Below are 19,251 nucleotides of genomic sequence, written 5' to 3'. Positions count from 1 at the left end.
GTCTGTGCCAGAACTGGTCTTGATGGACACAGGAATAGAGGAAGCTGCCTTGGACAGTTGGCCGAGGAATGGGGAAATTCAGGCATATCTGGCTCTCCTGGGGTTCCAATCCTGCCCTCCTGGGTTTTTGATGGCCACACCCCCTTCCATTGGCCACACCCCTTTCTCCCCAGTCACTGACCGTTGGGTGTTTGTATGCAGAAGGTTGAAATGGCTCAGTTACTGGAGGGGAGACACTGAAGAGGAAGGAAGCGGGCCTTCTGCGGCCCCTGGGAGCTACCCCACCCCCAAACTGAACAGAATCCTTGGGCAGAAATAGCCTCAGCAATCCTGAACTAACCCAGGACTGTTGACGCTGGCCAGCAGCGGCTCTCTGGGCTGGCAGGCAAGATCCCTTCCTAGCTGTACCTGGAGATGCTTCTGGGGGATGAACTGGAGATATTCTGCATGCACAGCCAGGGCGCCATACTGGTTAGCTGGGATGCTGGGAGTTCTAGGCCTTTTTTCCTGCCTAAATGTGCATAGGATGGCGCCCTCAGTCTCCAGGTAGAAGCAAAGCCGTACAAAGAGTCTTGTGCTTATCTTCAAAACTAACAAATATGACGTGTTGCATAGCTTAATACCACAATATATTTGTCTTTGAGGTGCTGGTAAGTCTTTTCTTTCAGTGCCGCCCTTTGCAGGCATTTCCAGAAGCGACGCATGCTGTTCAAGAATGAGAAGTCCGATTTCTCAGCAGTTCTGGCTTAACATAACACCTGAATACAGCCTCTACGTTTATTAACGTTGTGAAAGAAACTGGGTGTGTATGTAGGGGGGTCAGTAAAAGCAAAAAATAACAACCAACGACCACATTTATTGTTTTGTCTTCGGAACCAATTGTCAGAATGTGTGTGTGTGTGTGTAAAGATGCCCACATTTTTGTTCTGGTTAGAAGAACCCATTGGGGAAAGTTGGGTTTTTAACTTCTTCCACAACATAATTTCCACTTCGTGAACATGCTGGAGGCATGTAATTGAATCAGAATGAAATCTTGGTCAAAGAAGTCCTTCCTCTCCATCAACCGTCACCCCAAAAGGGGCATGTAAAACCAAACCGAGGCCCATAGAAATCAGCCAGAGAACAATGTATTCATAAATACAATCCGGTCTCCTTGTAAATACCCCAGACACTATATCACAGTGCTGGAAAAACAAAACTAAGCTCAAAAGATCAGTGTCAGGTCTGCGGAGCAAAAGTCAATCAAGCAAATGTGTTTGTCTGTCTCTTAATCACGACGACTTGTCGATCTGTTGGGTCTGGTTTGGATTCCCAAGTGCACAGGCAGACAGACAGAGCTAGTTATGTTTGGTTGTTGAAATGGGTTGATATGGAGAGCCAGCGTAGTGTGGTGGATAAAGTTACTTTGGGTAGCTCTGCTCTCAAAAAGCGGCCTGCAGATATTTTAAATGACTGAGCAAATGGATATATAAGGTGGTGGGTGAGCTCAGACCCACGCCATGCTCTGGTGGGTTTTTGAGATTTCATTAGGTAGCATGGATCTCTGCAGTCTTGAGGACTAGAAACGTATTCTGGATTTTTTAAAAACAGAAATGTCTTTGAATGTTTACAATAGCATGTATGACCCACCCTCGTAGGGTGAGACAGAAATGTAAACCAATGTCAGGAAAGATCCCCCCCCCCCCCGCGCTCCCTTTCCTTCTGCCTGAACAAACAGAGACCTTGTACTTTATCCCAGCTGAGAAGAAAAACACCCCTCTGAATTGCTGGAACCTTTTCTGTTTTCGGTCAAAGCTCAGCACCCCCGCCTGGGCAATTACATCCCTTCCGGTTCGCCTGGAGCCATTAACTGGCAGTTGAGGGCCATTAAAAAGCCATAAGGATCCCAGCCGCCCTGTAGGGTTGCCTCCGTGGCCTGTGTTGCCTCTCGGTTTTGCTCCGAAAGTGGAGGTGATGACTCTGGCATCATCCCGTTGTGAGGGAGCCCTCTCGGAGAAAAGTGGTACAGGCCAGTCAGGAGAGCCATTTCCAGTAGAGCTTTTTGCCCCTGTTGTAGCCATGCTGCTGGAATTTAGCGGTAGCAGTGTTAGCCATGTAAAAGACCGGAAGAGTAAAGGTTGTCCGTGGGCCTTGGGCCAGGTTGCCCAGCTCTGGTCTAATAGAATGCCACACCGGTGCAGGGTGTGACATAATCAGTGTGTTTGTGCTGATCATCAGGGCCACCCTGGAAGAAGGGATAACTTTCTTTTGCATCTGACTGGATGAGATAGCCATTTATCTGCCTCCATAAACAGAAGTCATGCCAATTGTTGGAAGACACTGGCAAAGGCAGGGGCTCCCCAAATTTGTGGGTCATCGGGCGCGTTTGGAATTTTGAGAGAGTTTCATGGGTGCTCTCACAAAATGGCTGTCTTTGGGAGAAGGCTTGTCCATTCATAATATGGGTGCCATGGTGGGCGGGGCCAGCCACAAAGCATCCATTTCCTAGAAGTGGTGAGGTTGAAAGAGAAGCCACTTGCCCAAGAATCAAAGTCTGAGGCTGAGGATGGAGGCGAACTTGGAAACCACGTCTTTGATGTTGGGAGACTGCGGCAAACCAGCCTCCCAGTTAAAACATCATCATCATCATCATCATCATCATCATCATCATCATCATTCTATTTTGAAATCTTAAGAAATTAAATACAAATCCAGAGGCCCCGGGACTCTGCTGGGTATCAAGCACAGGATCTCCAGACACTAAATTGGAGAGCCCAGAGCTAAAGAGAATAGATGACTATTTCTCTTTTCTTTTTTAGAATAACAAGAGGTGTGACATAGCTAATGCCACACGTGATGGATCTTTGCCACTGGTATGCATGGAACATACTTCGGTTAGCATGCAGACTCGATCTTAAAAGTCCTCTCCGTCTTCTTTTCTGTTCGCGATTAACAATGCTTACAAGTGGTGCTGGCCAAAATGCCTTTAGGGTGTGGATGTGGAGTTTGTACCTAAGCGTTGGATTTATGTGCCACGTGGACGTGCTTTGCAGGGTGCAGTAATGTCTGGCGGACTGGTGTGTGTTTGTGCGCGTGGGTTTTTGAAGTTTGGAACCTTTAACTATCCGCAGAGTTAGGGGCTCTGTGACAACGATGGGACTGTACAGGCCACATTGATACGGCCTCAGGAAAATGCCCCACTTTGAAAGTGAATCCCTCAGAGCCATTTTGGCAGGCAATGACACTAGATCTCACAGGTCCGTTTGGCTTGCTCATGGATTTATTATGCACTGCAGGGAGTTTTCCCTGTGATTCGTGTGCCGTAGCTTAACCACCAAAGTTGGAGTTCAAATCGCGGTTGAACTCCGAATGCCCTTGCAGGATCCGTGCTGTTCCAATTTGGCATCTCTCTCCGATCTTTTTCAAAAGAAAGGAGTTGAATTCAGCCCTTGGGCTGAAGAATGCTCAACTCTGCCGTGCTGAGGGCCACCCTTCCTCAGAAGCAGTGCTGGAGTGGTAAATTCTGAAGGGCAGGCGCAGTCCTCAGATTTCTGGAGAGTCCAAAAATGCAGGCGCAGTGAGGTCGATCCATCTCAACAAACCAATCCCAGGAGGTCTTTTGTAAAGTGAATGGGTCTTCACGGCGTTGTTGCTGGGAAAATCCATTTCTCCTCAGCTGTTTTGAAGATTGCAGCTCAGCTCGAAGGAAGCAGGGGACGTGGCAGGTGACATCTAGCGTCCCTGCTAATAAAAAGGTCCTGGAGCCCTGATTCCACTGCACCACTGCTCAGATGAGCCTCTGTAGGAGTTTAAACATGGTTGGCAAAATTGAAAGGAGCCAAGCCCAGAGCATCGTGCAGAGACCCAACAGACAGCCTCCTCTGAGAGGATGGTGGTTCTTCTGCACCTCTGCATGGAGAGCAAGTGAGTGATCCAGTCACCTCTGATTCAGAGCTTCATCAGAATTATTCAGAATTATTATGGTTGGAAGAAGACGAAACCATAGTGGTGACTCGTTCAGAGGTGCACCAGGCACCGCCCTCTGTGGTTGGGTAATTTCAGTTCCCAGGATCCTTTCCTTGTTTCATTTCTTTCTCTTGGCATGCGGATTGAGAATTGTCAGGTGAGAATTCATGGAAAGAGCTCAGCTTTCCCTTCATAATGGCAATGCACAGAGGTTTCGGGAAGGCATCTTGTAGTGCAGAAGAAAATCGGTGCAATTTAAGAGGAGGACGATGCCGTGCTTAATGCGTTTCCGTGGGTTTGACAAACAGGCAACTCGGAATTCATTTCAAAAGTGTTTGGAAGAGCTGCGTTTGCTGGTTCTTGATTTTGTGCCACTCCTGTTGGTGCAAGGAAGCGTGTGCAGACCAGGGCCTGCATTAATTACGGCTTCCAGTGGAATCTTTGTTTTTGCCTCGGGCAGTGGAGTCCTCAGACGCTTTGCCTCTTGGCAGGAAGGTGGAGAAGGCAGGCCTCTGTGGAGCCTCACAGTCCGTCCTCTGCTTTCAGAAGATCGGGATTCTTCCCCAAGGGAAGTTGAATCCTGCACCCTGTATTAATTGTATGAATGAGATGAGGTTTTGGTTCTTTTTAATACCTTCCCTTCTTTGAATATTTTAACATGCAATCCTATGCATGTTTAGACTGAAAAACGTCCTACAGCTCCCCAGCTAGGCTGGCTGGGGAACGCTGCGAGTTGTTGAACAATGAGCCGGCGTGAAGGGTCGCCATGATGGGACCTCCTCCTCCTCCTCCTCCTCCTCCTCCTCCTCCTCCCCTTGCAACCTGCTAGTTCGTCCACCTCTCGCTCTGGCCCAGGCAATGGAGGTGGTGAGAAGCGCAAGCAAGCAGGAGCCATGATGAGGAAGAGGAGGAGGAGGAAGAGTGGGGAAAAGGTGGAGGGAGGAGAACAACTGAGTGGATCCCATCTAAGACTCTCCAAACTCTGGAGTTGACACTGATTTCACAGTTAACTAATTTGATTTTGGAATTCACCTAAGTGCCAAACCTGCTGATGAGGAAAGACTTGTTGCTGTTGTTTTAATGAAGACAAGGCTTTGGTAGGAGTTGATCAATATTTGGTGGGTCAGTTGCCTGAACATTTTGACCAGTCGATTGTCCAGCCTTACCAACACTCTGCCTTTCTTCCGCACCCCTGTGCGACTGTGGCCGGACCAATAACTTGTGTGGCTGTTTCGATGCCAAGAGTTTTGCTCTTCCGTTTTGTACTGAGCCGGGGCCCCTCCCTCCTTCCCCTTTTAAGATTGCTGCTCCAGCAAAACGCGTCCTGGCACTTTGGAACATGCCTGCTCAGAGAGAGCTTCATGTAAACAGGATGAGTAAGAGCAGCTTCGCTTGGCGGGGAAGGGGGTGAATGGAGCGACGGTCTCCCTTCCACTCTTAATTTCAGGGCTGAACGTTTGAGAGAAGCAGGCAAAGTCGTGACCGTTCTGCATTCTCTGTTAGGGTTAAGTCAGCAGCCTTGCCAAGATGGCTGAGGAGCCATTTGACTTATTCCACACATTCCACGCATTGATACTATGTTCTCCAGAGCTGCTAACAAAAACAGGTACAATAAGCAAGAAAACCACAAATAGCAAACACAATTGCAAAGGACAAAACTGAATCCAAGAATAAAACCACGCAGATTTGATTGCAGCATAAAAATAAAATGGGTCAGCAGAGACTGGGAGAATTAAAAAGTAAAATGAAATAAATCTCTGCCAGGTACCAAAGCACCAAAAATGTGGCTCTAGGCACACCTCCCTGGGCAGGATTAAGGATAAGCGAAGAAGCCATAGTTTGAGGTCCGCAGGATTCTCTGAACATTTGTCTCAGGCCTGATTTCCCTTTGCGATCATTGTTGGCTACTCACGAATTGGAAATGTGCAAACTGAGCAGCGATTAAACAGGAGATTTGCATCAGATTGTGCTAATTTCCTAATTTGTGCAGAGATCAGTCGTGCAACTTAACGCCACACCGCCACACCACCAGTTAGCACCAGAGCCGCAAACTCAACAGGCAGGTGCACTGTTCACCCAACCCCTGGCAAACTGGGTGGCATTTCTAAGGGAATTATTTCTAAATGTGCATGTGTCCGTCTAAATTAGCATATGCCCATTTATGCAAATATGTGTCCTTTAGGTGGAGATTATGGTTGTATAATATAATGGCCATGATTCAGAATGAACCACACCAGCAGAGGTCATGAGGAGGTGGCAAAAAAGCTTTCCCTGCGGAAACACCCTATCCTGTGTAACTATGAAACATGCACAGCTGTACACCACTGGCATTGTCCACATTTCCCTTCGCCAATCGGCTAGCCTGCAGAGATTTGCTCCATGGTGCCTCGGCACGCGTACTCAGAAGTAGGGATGTATGAGAATTCCCACCCCGCTTTTGCTGGAGAAGGACCCAAGTGGAGGATGAAATTGAGAAGTTCTTTGACAGTGGAGGGAATGTGGCTGTGCTGAGCTAAAGGATATAGACTGGGCAGACCATGAAACTGACATGGTTATTGACAAGAAAGGAAAATGCCTCTGTGGGGCTACTTAGGGGACACACAGAGTTGCGATCATGTGCACTTGTACAAGACCACCAAATAATAATAATAATAATAATAATAATAATAATAATAATAATAATAATAATAATAATACATTTGCGCAAATTTCAAGATCCCCCAATCCAATTTGCACAAATTAACATTTGCAGAAAACACAGGAACCCCCCCCAATATGCAAAACATTTCTAGACTCTCTGCGTGTGTGTGACTCTCTACCGTTCGCCACCACCACTTAGCGGAATGGCAACACCGCAGAATCCCGTCAGGCTTAAATGGAATGGCATTCCCAACACTGCACACCTTGACTTCAAAGTCAGGTCCACAAACTAGAGCAGCCCACATGAATCGCCAGAAGAGAGGAAGTGCATCACGCCCAGTGAAGGCCAAAAGAGGAATGTGCGTTTGCACATGTGAATGTATACCTGCAGATGCCAGTTCAGAAATCGTTATTGGAATTCAAATGGGAAGACGCTAAATCTTGCTGTCGTGTGGACGTCTGTGGCCGGTTCCTGGGCCCCGTGGGGATTCTGCCCCATAATCCCTCCCTTGCTTCATTGGTTGCAAACATGTCCGGCTGCCGCCTTTGTTCCTGGCCAGGGAGCCGGCGGCGTGCTTTTCCCTAAGTGGTAGACATAACAGGATTACAAGCGTTGAGAAAGAGAGAGAGAGAGAGAGAGAGAGAGAGGTCTCTCTCCTCCTTAAGCCCTCCTTGGCCCTCCTGATGGATCCCCTAGTATTCAATGTGCTCCAGAGTTAGCAGGGATTAGGGTGCCGAAGCGGCTCTCAATTTGCTCTCCTTCCCCTGGGGCTGGCCGGTGGCCCTGGGAGGGCGAACTGAGAAAGGAGAATCAACCGGACCAAGTGGCGAGATCAGCCGTTGGCCCACACAGCAGCTTAGGGCACGCCGGACCGGCTGCTCCTTCTCGGCCCAGGATCATTGTGGGAGGAGCGTGTTCAGAGGAGGGCAACCAGGATGATCAGGGGTCTGGAAACAAAGCCCTATGAAGAGAGACTGAAAGAACTGGGCATGTTTAGCCTGGAGAAGAGGAGATTGAGGGGAGACATGATAGCACTCTTCAAATACTTGAAAGGTTGTCACACAGAGGAGGGCCAGGATCTCTTCTCGATCCTCCCAGAGTGCAGGACACGGAATAACGGGCTGAAGTTAAAGGAAGCCAGATTCCAGTTGGACATCAGGAAAAACTTCCTGATAGAGCAGTACAACAATGGAATCAGTTACCTAGGGAGGTTGTAGGCTCTCCCACACTAGAGGCCTTCAAGAGGCAGCTGGACAACCCTCTGTCAGGGATGCTTTAGGGTGGATTCCTGCAATGAGAAAGGGGTTGGACTCGATGGCCTTGTAGGCCCCTTCCAACTCTGCTATTCTATGATTCTATGAGGAGACACCTTTTGAGCGGGGGCACGCTGGGGGCATGCAACACCCCAAATTCCTCGGGGGAAAGGCAGGATGCAATGGAAATTGCAGCGTGTTAAAAAACATGAGGCAAAGGCAGGTGTAGGGCCTTTCTTAACCTCGTTCTGGCAGCGAGTGCCGGCACTGAGCAGCTTTGCGGGTGTACGGAGCGGCTGCCACTCAGGCGTATTGGGCCATTTCCAGTCCTGGGGCAAAAAACCCTATAGGAGAAGCGCTGGGTGTTGGCGGGGGTGGGGGGGAGGCTGCATTCCAGTGTGGGCGGGGCCAAAGGCAAAAGGGGGCGGGCCCAAAATGGAACAAAATGACAGCATGTTTTATCTTAAAAGTTCTTACTGCCAGTATCCCAGCCTGAGGAGTGCTAGCTTTCTACATCAAGGGAGATGGCATTCCGGTATTTTAGGAGAGGGGGAAACTGCACAAGAGCTGGGAACCTCCCCCAAAGGACTGGTGGTTGGGGAAAGGGGGCGTGGCTAGGGGAAGGGGTGTGGCCTACACAGGGCACCTGAGAGGTCCAAATTGAGCCCCCTGGGTCTGCCATCCTCTTCAGCAGGGAGCGCTTTAAGCTCCCGTTTTCTTCAGCCACTGCTGCTACATACTGAGCTAGCTTGGGGATGATGGGACATGTAATCCCACCCTTCCAGAGGCCACCCAGTGGGCTTTTTTGAAAGGCTCTGAAGTCTTTCGTGCTTTCTCTGCCCTTGCCCTGATTATGCTTTATTTGCCTCAACACAGCTGCAACGAAGAGCCCGTTCACATCTGGACTAGAACTTTGACTCCTGGTGTTGGTGGATGGGTTTGATTTTGGCTACTCAAACAGCCAGAATTAATAAAATCAACCAACACCTGCAATAATAGCGTTTTATTGTATGTGGCTCTATTGTCCTTGGGCGGAGACTTGGCCTGAAAGGTGGAAATGTTTTAAGACAATTAATAATAGCTCCTCCTTGGATCAAATGTAGTAAAGAAATTATAATGGTGCTACTGGCTATCATTTTTTTATAGCCAACCATTCTGTTGCTGTGCGTCTCTGCTTTGAGCATTCTCTCTCTCTCTCTGTCTCTCTCCCCACCCCACATAAAGGTGACTCTGTTTTGTAATAGACTTTGAAAAGACGTCTTTCTTCTTCCAAGATGGCTCCTAGGGGTGGCAGCGGGCGTCATTTCCCTTCTCCAACTCACCATCTTTCTTTCTTTCTTTGGCTCGACAGATTTTTCTGCCCAAGTCAACTCTACCTCCTTAAGTTCTCCGACGAGCCGTGGGCCTATGAACGCACCTTCCCTCCATCCATCTATGGGGCCTGGCATCGGAGGCTCCTTGGGGTCCCCCGGGCAGCTCCACTCGCCCATCAGCACGCTGAGCTCGCCCATCAACGGCATGGGGCCGCCCTTCTCCGTCATCAGCTCCCCAATGGGGACTCACTCGATGTCCGGACCGTCCGCCCCCGGCCTTGGGTTTGGGACTGGCAGCCCACAGGTGAGTGGCCTCGAGATGTGGGGTGGGTGGGGACACTCTGCGGTTGAGCTGGAGAACCTTTCCTCAACTTTGGGGACATCTAAAGAGGATGCTTCGGCAAAGACCAACTAAAATGATCAAGGAGGTGAAACACATCCCTGATGAGGAAAGGTGATGACATCTGGGACTTGTTGGCATAGGGATGAGGCGAGTGAGGGGAGACATGAGATGTGCAGTGTGGAGAACTTTTTCTCCCTGTTCCATAATGCCAGACCCCAATGGTCGTCATGGGTCATCCCATGAAGATTCATGGGAGATTTAGGACAGGTAAAAGGAAGTCTTCCTTTTCACAGCGCATCGCTAAACGATGGAATGTTCTATCACAAGACGTAGTTATGGCCACCACTTTGGAGGCTTTAAAAGGAGGTTGGACCAATTCATGGAGGAAGAGAAGTCCACCAATAGCTGCTAGTCCTGATAGCTCTGGGCCACCTCCAGTAGCAGAGGCAGTCTGCCTCTGGACAGCAGTTGCTGGGGAACATGGGCTGGAGGTGCTGATGGCCTCATGTCCTGCTTGTGGGTTTCCTGTGGGCAGCTGGTTGGCTGGACTACATGGACCCTTGGGCGGATCCTCTCGTGTTCCTCTGGCATTTCAATCCGGAGGGGGGGGGAGAAACAGAACCGGGGAAGGAGACATGAGAGAAGTCTGTGAAACCCCGAATGGCTGGGAAAGAGGGGAGGGTCCCTCCCCTCCCTCCCTTGTTGTACCAGAACTTGGCTGGGCCCAATGCACTTGACAGGTAGAGTCAGAACAAGGTGTTGCGTGAACGGTGTCTCTTCAGATTGCAGGGAGGGGATCACGTCTCTGATTACCCCCTTGCCTTGAAAATTAAAATAAATGAGTCCTTGCTGGTAGAAACTAGGACAACGAAGGGTGAGGTAGATGAGAACGTTTGTGCTTGAGGTGCTAGCTTTCTACATAAAGGGAGATGGCATCCCGCCTGCTGCAGTGGGTTCCCAGATGACAGTTTAGGCAGACCTTTGGCCTGATCCAGCAGGGGCGCAGTGTGGCACCTCCCTTAGTCAGCAGCATGCGCGCCTCGGGGCTGCTGTGCCCCCATGCGCTGGGAGAAACCGTTGCGAGGGGGGCCGGGGCAGCTCCCAGGGGCCGCCTGCCGTGGTTGTTTTCTCCTCATGTGCTTGTGATTTGTTTTCCTTCCTGGGAGGCATGAGGCCATGGGGGGTTGGTGGAAGACTACGTTGGAAGAAAAGAAAAGAAGAGAAGCCCCCCCTCCCATGACGCAGAGATAAGCCTTGGCGATAAAAATAGAAAGAGCTGACGGAGCCTGCCACCTGTTGCCGGCCGGCCTGCCGGCTGGCATGGACGGCGCTTTGGCTCGGAGTTGCACATTTATCCAAGGGAGCGGGAGAGGGGTGGGATGGGGGGAGGCAGATCAAGAACTTGGTCACCGCTGACCAATTGCTGCCACTTTATTCGCTCCGGTTCCTGTGTAGGAGCTGCATACCTACCAAGCCCGGTCTCCCTTTTTTATTATCCTCATTTATGGCGATTGAGGGCAGATTGAGAGCATTTTGGGAAGCCGGCTGAGCCAGCCTGGGAGGGGCTTGCCCCCAAAGGCCGCCGCCTTTCAAATTAGGAAGTGTGCCCGAATTTGGGGAAATTCGTGCTGCTCTGCTGCTTGATTTTCGCAATTTCCCCATTTGCGCAGAGCAAGCAGCGCTCCCCAAGGCGAGCAGGAATCGGGCCCGAGACAGCCAAGGCGATTTGTGGAGGATCCTGGTGGCCCCCAGCACGCCTTGTCCCCCCATCCCTCATTCGAACCCTCGCCCGGCCTTCTCTCTGCTAGACCACGCCGTCGTGTGAGACACTGGGAGGCAGGAAAGGCTTCCTGGCGTTCGCTCCACACCTCCCCGGGGAGAACCGCCTTGCGCTCCGTCTATTTTTAGAACGGGTCACGCGATGCAAAGGACCGGAAATAAACAGTAGAGTGGCAGGGGGGTGGGGGGGGAGGGAGAAAGCGGGAGAAGCGCTTGTCGGCTGACATTGGAAGAGCCAGAGAGGCTGCGGCCGCTCCGATTCCTGACGGCGCACCACGCGTGGCGCTCATTTACTCGTGGCCAGGCTTAAGTGGTTTCCCTGGAGGAGAAGCCGAAGTCACTCATGCCCTGATGAGTTTTGCAAGCTCTCTTTCCGCTCCAAGCATCCCTGTCTTCCTTGTTTCCTTATTTCATGGGGGGGGGATTTCCTGCCCCCAACCAGAGGGAGCACACCTGAGTTTGCACAAAACAGAATCTGGGGCAGGGGGAACCAAGCAGGCAAGCAGCCCACGTCTCTCCAAAGAAGACCGTGTCCTTCCCTTCTGCCCCGCTCCGATGTCCCACCCCCATCATCCCTGCTTAGCCCACAAAACTCTGAGGCTAATGAAGCCTTCTCCCCCCGCTCCTGCCCGTGTGGAGCAGAGGTGGCGTGGATGCAAGGTGTTATGCATCAGATGGCAGGTGCCGCTTGCAATCAGGTTACGGCTTGTTGGCGCTGAGGGCCTAGCGGAGCAGAAGGACACGGGGAAGGGCACGGAAACGCCGGGGAGCGCGAGCCAGGCAGCCGGATCCTCCACCTCCACCTCCTGCTCCCCAACCCCCTTTCCCCCTTCCTCTCCTGGAGAGCCATGGGGGAGTTTTGTTCAGATTTCAGGACAGCATATTTTGGGACGCTCGTGGCCCTGGAGCTGGGGATTTGACCAGGGCGATATTTAAAACAAAGCCACCACTCTTTGCCCAGAGAACTGTCCACATTCCGTGCCAAGGAAAAACGGAATCCTCCAAGCTGGACACGTGATGCAATGTTGAATTCCTTTTGTCATTCGTAGAATTTTGCGCGATGCATTCTAGTTTTGCTAATTGGGGCGAGAGGCCCAAAGAGCTCCGGAAATGCCACCCCCACCCCCCTGTCTACTGAAAATCTGATCCAGGTACTTCCCTGGCTTCCAGGATTTCAACAGACCTTTTCCACACAATGTCAACTATATCTTTGCAGCCATGAGGACTAGAATCATAGAATAGTAGAGTTGAAAGGGTCCTGTAGGGTCATCTAGTCCAACCCCCTGCTCAATGCAGGAATCCACCTTAAAGCATGAACTTGCCTTTCAAGTGCGACCAAGAAACAAAACTCTCGGACTGGCTCACGCACATGGAGCGATTTCAGCAAACAGCAGGCTTGATTCTCAACAACCAGCATCACGGAGGGGACGGAGCGAGTTTACTCCACCCTAAGCGTTACACCCTTTTCTTTCTCACCCATTCCTGAATGGTTTCCATTCACCCCCATGGGGGAAAATCCCTTCCGTGGTGATCCGGTGCTGCCGGTTTCCCCTTGACACTGCACACCCTGACACTCACAGAATGGGATGCTGCGTGGGGTTCAATTTTGGGTGCCCAGTGAACAGAGGCAGCTGAAGGCATTTGCTTAAGGGGAAATACAAGATGGGCCCACCTCCTCCGTTCCCTGTACAAAAGTGCCCAGACTGACTTTTCCTTCAGTACTGATTATTGGACAGCGTCCTCCACAGGGCAGGCCTCCCCTTCGAAACCTTGCTGCTGCCACCTCTCAGAATCTGCCGCCTGAGGTGACTCCCTCACTCTCCGTCATGGTAGGGCCAGCCCTGACAGTAAACAAAGGCACAGCACACACACACACGCACGCACACACACACACTGATGGTGAGCTCTCCCTATGCTAACGCAGACCAACATTCCACACTGGGCATTTTGTCAAGCCTTTGGCCCAAGGGAGCTACTTCCCCTCCCAGCCTTAGCTGGCAGGAATGGGTTCTCCTCGACTTCAGGCGGGATTTGGATTGGGTGGCTTTCCGTTCTTCTTTGATGCTTCACTTCGATGAAAAGGGACGTGTCTCGCTTCCTCATGGAATATTTAACGCCCCCGTCTGTTGCTGTGGCTCCCGCGCCCCAGAGGCCCGGCTGTTCCAGCCATGGCCTGAGGAGATGTCTTGGGTCCCTTTAGGCTTTTCTGACAGCAGCTCTGCAGGCGCTGGAGGGCAATGAGGAGGAGGCTGCAGGTGCTGCCTGCTGACGCTTCGATGCTGTTTACACGGAACATGGCCTTGCTCTCAAGGACGACTTTCCCAGCGATGACGGCAGTGGTGGCATGCTTCACGCTTTCCCAAAAGTGTCCCATGACCATCTTCCAGGGGAGGTCGCTGTGTTAGCCTGGGCAGTTAAAAGGACAAAGAGGCTGGTGGAAGTGTGAGGACAATTTGTTTGGTCCAAGGCTGAAACATCTGCAGGGACCCAAGTGTCCAGCCCTGCGCTGGACAAGGGCGGCATCTTCAGTGGCTCAACTCCGGCTGCAAAGAAGAGAAGCGGAAAGACCTGTTGCACTGGAACTCCGTTGGCCTGGCTGGCTACTGGGAAGGGGGCGGAGCAGGCCCAAAGATCTGACCAGCGTCAGCTGGGAGGGATGAGAGTAGCAGTTGGAACACACCTGGCGGGCACCTGGCTGGGGAAAGTGGCGTGATACTTATAGAGAGAAATCAAATGAATTCAGATTTCTTTGAATCCAACACTGGGATTCTGTGGGCAGAGCGGCGTTTCCCAAGTCACACAGAATCTGCGGACTTTTTAAAAGCTTTCCAGAATTTTATGCAAATTTCTGCCCTAGGCGAACGCAAGGCGAGGCTCATTTTGGAGGGGATTTCTGCTTTTGCACAAGTGAAAATTTGAGCAAATTCATGCAAATGGGAAAATAAATAAATCCGATTCTGCCAAGGGGGGGGGGATGATGGAACAACAGGCAGCTGCCGATCTGTGGAACGTAGACAGAATGGATCGTACAAAATCTGCCCACAACCGTGTACCATCCGAGTGCCTCGAGCACGCCAAGTACCTGTGAGCGCCTGGGAAGCCCCTTACTGCTGGGGAATGCAAATAAATAAAATGAAATGAACGTATTGCAGAGCCAACTCTCCGTGGCTCTGTGTCTTGGCGGGAATCTGAGATTTCTGGCTCCCAAGGCTAGCGTCTGGGGAACAGAGCGAGCCCAGGAGGTTGACTCCCCCGGCGCGGGGCAGCGTGAGCGGTTCCCCCGCCGACGTTCCTGGCCTGCGGCTGATCTAGTGCCATTTGCAGCACGGGAGCTGTAAGAGGAAGGCCCGACAGGCGCCAGGGTGGGGGAGGGAAAGGCCCTTCAGGCGCCGGGGTTCCAAGGCCTGTGGCCGAAAGGGGAACTTCGCGCGTTCTCATCCGTGGGAGCGAAGTTGGCAGCCGCTGGAGACTTCTGCTGACCGACAGACAGCTTCTGGGCTGTGGACGGATGACAGAAGGCAGATGCCCGAGCAATCCTGAGCAAGTCCAACCAATCCCAAGCCTGACTGTGGGGCCTTTTCCTCGCCCTGCCAGGGTTCGAACCTGGGGCCTTCTGCCTGCAAAGCAAGGGCTGCACCACTCTGAGCTGCGGCCCTCCCTCCCTTCAAAGGAGAGCCCTTCAGACTGAGAATACCATCAAAGAGAGGACTGTCCTCTGTCAAAGAGGGCCCATGGCCACCCGGATAGGGATCGTCGTGGGTGTTCCACAAGGAGAAGAACTTGCTCTCTGCCTCCTCCACCCCCACCACCCCTCCTCCACATGCAATTTCATCACACGCAGCATTTTGGGAAAAGCAAATAAATAACCGTTTCCTAAGAAAGAAGAGGCCGCAAGAATCTTTGGCATCGAGCCAAGGAACGCATTTGTGGCTGTTGCATCACCTTCACACACCCACCCCTCTCTCTCTTTTCCACCCCCACCCCCTCAAGCTGGCATTTGGGCAAAGGGGACATTAGTCAAACTTGGGTTTTCCCTCCCCCCCCCCCGTGCAAAAAAACACCCACCCACGTTTTCTGTACCAAAATAAAGAGAGGAAATCAAGCAGCCAGCTCCAGCGGGGGATTTTGCACCAGGCGGCTTCAGTTCTCGAGACAGGAGGTGGGCGGGGCGTTGGCGGCAGAAAGAGCTGAGCTGGGAACTCTGAAAAGGGGAAACCCGGTTACCAGGGATGAGGCAAAGTGACACCCTGCTGGGGCACCGGGGAGGCCCGGAGCCTGTGTGTGTGGTTCCCTGGGCGGGGGGCGGGGGGAGAGGAGCCCAGGCTTTCTTTGCAGGCTGCCATCGAACAGGAGGTCTGAACCTCCTGATGTCAGGAATGGTTGACCTGTGAGCATGAGAGGAAGCGGTGCACTCTTCCAATGACCCCCTCCCCAACTGAGAGTCCACGTTTGCATAGGGAAGACAGTTGAGCAGCATTCAGGTGCGCTGAAGTGCATTGCCCTGAGTATTCCTTTGCGCGTTCTCTCCGCCCTTGACAGTGACGTTTCCTTTCTCCTTCCTCCCCTTGCAGCTCAATTCCCCCATGAACCCCGTGAGCAGCACAGAAGACATTAAACCCCCTTTGGGCATCAACGGGGTCCTTAAAGTGCCAGTGCACCCCTCAGCCGCCATGGCCTCCTTCACGAAGCACATATGCGCCATCTGCGGGGATCGATCTTCAGGTAATGCTCCTTTTGCAGGGAGAATAATATCGCCTTTGGACTGTTTGTTCAGGATGGATCTGATTCACGCTTAATTTGGGATGAATCCAGTCATGCCGGGGCGATGCAGCGCCTTCAGACTGAGGGCCAAAATCCCCTTCAAGGGAGGATCTCTGGGGCTTCTGCCCTAGGCTTGGTATCAACCCATGTTCCTATTTCTTTCTCCCCCCCCCCCCCGCCCCACTTACAGGTAAACATTACGGGGTGTACAGTTGCGAGGGCTGCAAGGGCTTCTTCAAGCGGACGGTGCGGAAGGACTTGACGTACACCTGCCGCGACAACAAGGACTGCTTGATCGACAAGCGCCAGCGGAACCGATGCCAGTACTGCCGGTACCAGAAGTGTCTTGCCATGGGCATGAAGAGGGAAGGTAAGGCGGAGAGGATGGCGTGGCAGCAGACCTGCACTTTGAGCAAAGCGCGGCAGCAGAATTCTGGAGCAAACTCTCCCAGGCTGGAGAGCTGTGTGGAGGCTGGGGCGTGCGCCCTGTTTTTGAAGGCTCTGCCACATTAAAAGCAAACGCACACCCCTTATTGTATCAAAATAGTATATAAGGGGGAATGTTTTAGTATGGCCCTCCCTCTGGTGAGTTTACTACATGGACGACTGTTTTGGCTTCTTCTTCTTCTTTTTTTAATGGGCTTGAGCGTTCAAAAATGACGACGCCTCCTCCATTTCTGTGCATTTGGACTGTTCCAATCAATCGAACAGCCCTTAATTAGTGCATTGTCTTGCTATTCCTTTATGCATGTTCTCTCCTGCCCTTTGATGTCCAGAGTGCTGCCTTTTCATTTTGGGGGGATGTGCAGGTCAGACCTCAAAGCCATAATGGCTGAACAAGGTGCAGTCAGGGGCTGCGGAGGGTGCGTGTGTGTGTGTGTTGTACATACTGATGGTCACTTTGGCAGCACGGATACTAAAAACATGTGTTGTACCTACTGAGCTAATAGAAAGCCAAAAATGACTCGTCAAGGGAAACCAAATTCCATGCCCAGAAAAGTGAGCTTCTGAAACCTGCATAAACCATGCAAATTTGCATCATTTTGCTTTGATCGGCATAATCTGTCCTGCCTTCTCCTTCTCCCCCTCCCCCAGCAGTACTTTACACAATTTATTTTCCACTGACCCACGAACCACCGCAAATCTTATTCTGCCACTTCTCCAGCTGGAAATGTCACCAGGCCTTTGCCCACACACTTCCAAGCAATCGTAACGACGAGAAACGTGTGCTTTATATTTGGGGTGGGGGTGGGAGGGCGGAAAAGAAGTAGCAACAGATGGGATTCTCGGGACATGGAACTTTGCAACCAACACATCTTTTTGTGTGCTGGTGTGTCCCGTCCCGTCCCCCCACCCCCGGCTGCCCTCGCATATAATCAGTAAAACAAGGCAGTCCCTGTTGCCTGCAAGCTTACAGTCTAAAAAGACATGGCACACAAAGAAAACGGAATGAGGAGGGGAGAGGAAAGAAGGCGTTGCGTCTCCCGGCATCCCCTCCCCCCATCACCTCCGTTTGTACACTTAGACTCACTGGGGGAGGAGGCCCACCGAGAGCATCTCCCCAAAGGTCTTCCAGAACCGAAATTGCCATCAACAGCCACACCAGCCATCATGTGAGTTAAACAAGGCCCAGGGAGCATGAATTGCACACAGGCACCTATGGTAACCGCATGGCACAGTGGACAGAGAACTGGATGTGAACGGGGAAAGGATTCCAGTCCCGGCTCCATTGCATGGCCAGAGGCTGCGTCTCCCCTTCCCTTAGCCTGACCTACTTCACAAGGTTGTTCTGTGGGCCTGCTAAGACCACACGCCCGCCTTAGCCCTGGGGAGCGGGACGCCCTACAAACGGGAGAGCTGGGAGCCTGATCTCCCCTCTCCAAAGCCAGTGTGCGCGCACACACACCGGGCCAGTTTCTCTTTGGCATCTCTCTAGCTGCAAGAGGCCGGCTCTCTCCTCTGCGTCAGCCGGCGGATTCGTTAAGCGGGGCGGCGAGGGAGCCCGGTGAGCGCTAAGCAAACCTGACATGCTTGATTTACGGGGTTATTCAAGGACCTGCACGTGCAGCCTCTTGAACTGCGCGGGCATCTGGCTCTTCCCCTGGGAAGCACAGAGGAAGCTCCGAAGGGATGGATGGAACGGCACTGGGGAAGGAGGGCGGGGCCAGGGGAAAGAGGGAGCGTGTTCAGAGGAGAGCAACCAGGATGATCAGGGGTCTGGAGACAAAGCCCTATGAAGAGAGACTGGAAGAACTGGGTAGGCACGTTTAGCCTGTAGAAGAGAAGATGGAGGGGAGACATGAGAGCAGACAATCCTTCAAAGACTTAAAAGGATGTCACACAGAGGAGGGCCAGGAACTCTTCTCGATCCTCCCAGAGTGCAGGGCACGGAAAAATGGGTTGAAGTTACAGGAAGTCAGATTCCGGCTGGACATCAGGAAAAACTTCCTGACTGTTAGAGCAGTACGGGAATGGAACCATTTATTTATTTATTTATTTATTTATTTATTTATTTATTTATAACATTTATATCCTGCCCTATATCAATAAGATCTTAGGGCAGCGTACAGATAAAAGCACACAGTATAAAACAGTAAATATACACAGCTAAAAACAAATTAAACCGTAAACCAAGTAAAAACAATATATAATTTAAAAATAGTAAACTATTAAAACAATGTGCCAACTTACTGAATTCAACCATTAAAAGCTTTGTTAAAAAGCCATGTTTTCACTTAGCGCCGGAATAAAATCAGCGTTGGTACCAGTCGGGCCTCCAAGGGGAGGGCATTCCACAGTCGGGGGGCCACCACAGAGAAAGCCCCTTGTCCCATCATCGCGAATGTGTTGTGCTGGTGGGATGCGGAGAAGGGCTCCTCCAACAGATCTAAGATCTCGGGCAGGCATATATAAGGAGAGGCGCTCCCTCAAGTATTGAGATCCCAAGCCGTTTAGGGCTTTAAATGTCATTACCAGCACCTTGAATTCCAACCGGAAGCGTATAGGCAGCCAGTGCAGTTCCTTTAAGACCGGTGTTATGTGGGCTCTGTAAGATGTACCTGCCAGCAGTCTAGCTGCTGCATTTTGCACTAGCTGCAACTTCCGAGTCGTCTTCAAGGGCAGCCCCACGTAGAATGCATTGCAGTAGTCTACCTAGGGAGGTTGTGGTCTCTCCTACACTAGAGGCCTTCAAGAGGCAGCTGGACAACCCTCTGT

At 51.6% G+C, this 19,251-nt stretch overlaps 1 protein-coding gene across 3 annotated transcripts in view; it reads left to right on the top strand.

Moving 5' to 3' along the window:
• Positions 1-19,251, top strand: part of RXRA (retinoid X receptor alpha) — a 111,535-nt gene that overhangs the window by 68,534 nt on the left and 23,750 nt on the right. For all 3 annotated transcript variants that reach the window (XM_063145001.1, XM_063145002.1, XM_063145000.1), the window contains 3 exons: positions 9,191-9,456; positions 15,846-15,996; positions 16,226-16,405. In XM_063145001.1, the coding sequence (XP_063001071.1) occupies positions 9,191-9,456; positions 15,846-15,996; positions 16,226-16,405 (597 nt within the window). The remainder of the gene's footprint in view (positions 1-9,190; positions 9,457-15,845; positions 15,997-16,225; positions 16,406-19,251) is intronic.

Source organism: Elgaria multicarinata, chromosome 19 (assembly GCF_023053635.1).
Source record: "Elgaria multicarinata webbii isolate HBS135686 ecotype San Diego chromosome 19, rElgMul1.1.pri, whole genome shotgun sequence".
In the NCBI taxonomy this organism is placed as follows: Eukaryota; Metazoa; Chordata; class Lepidosauria; order Squamata; family Anguidae; genus Elgaria; species Elgaria multicarinata.
The sequence above is the reverse complement of the archived record's forward strand: the minus strand, read 5'-3'. Positions and strand labels throughout refer to the sequence as shown.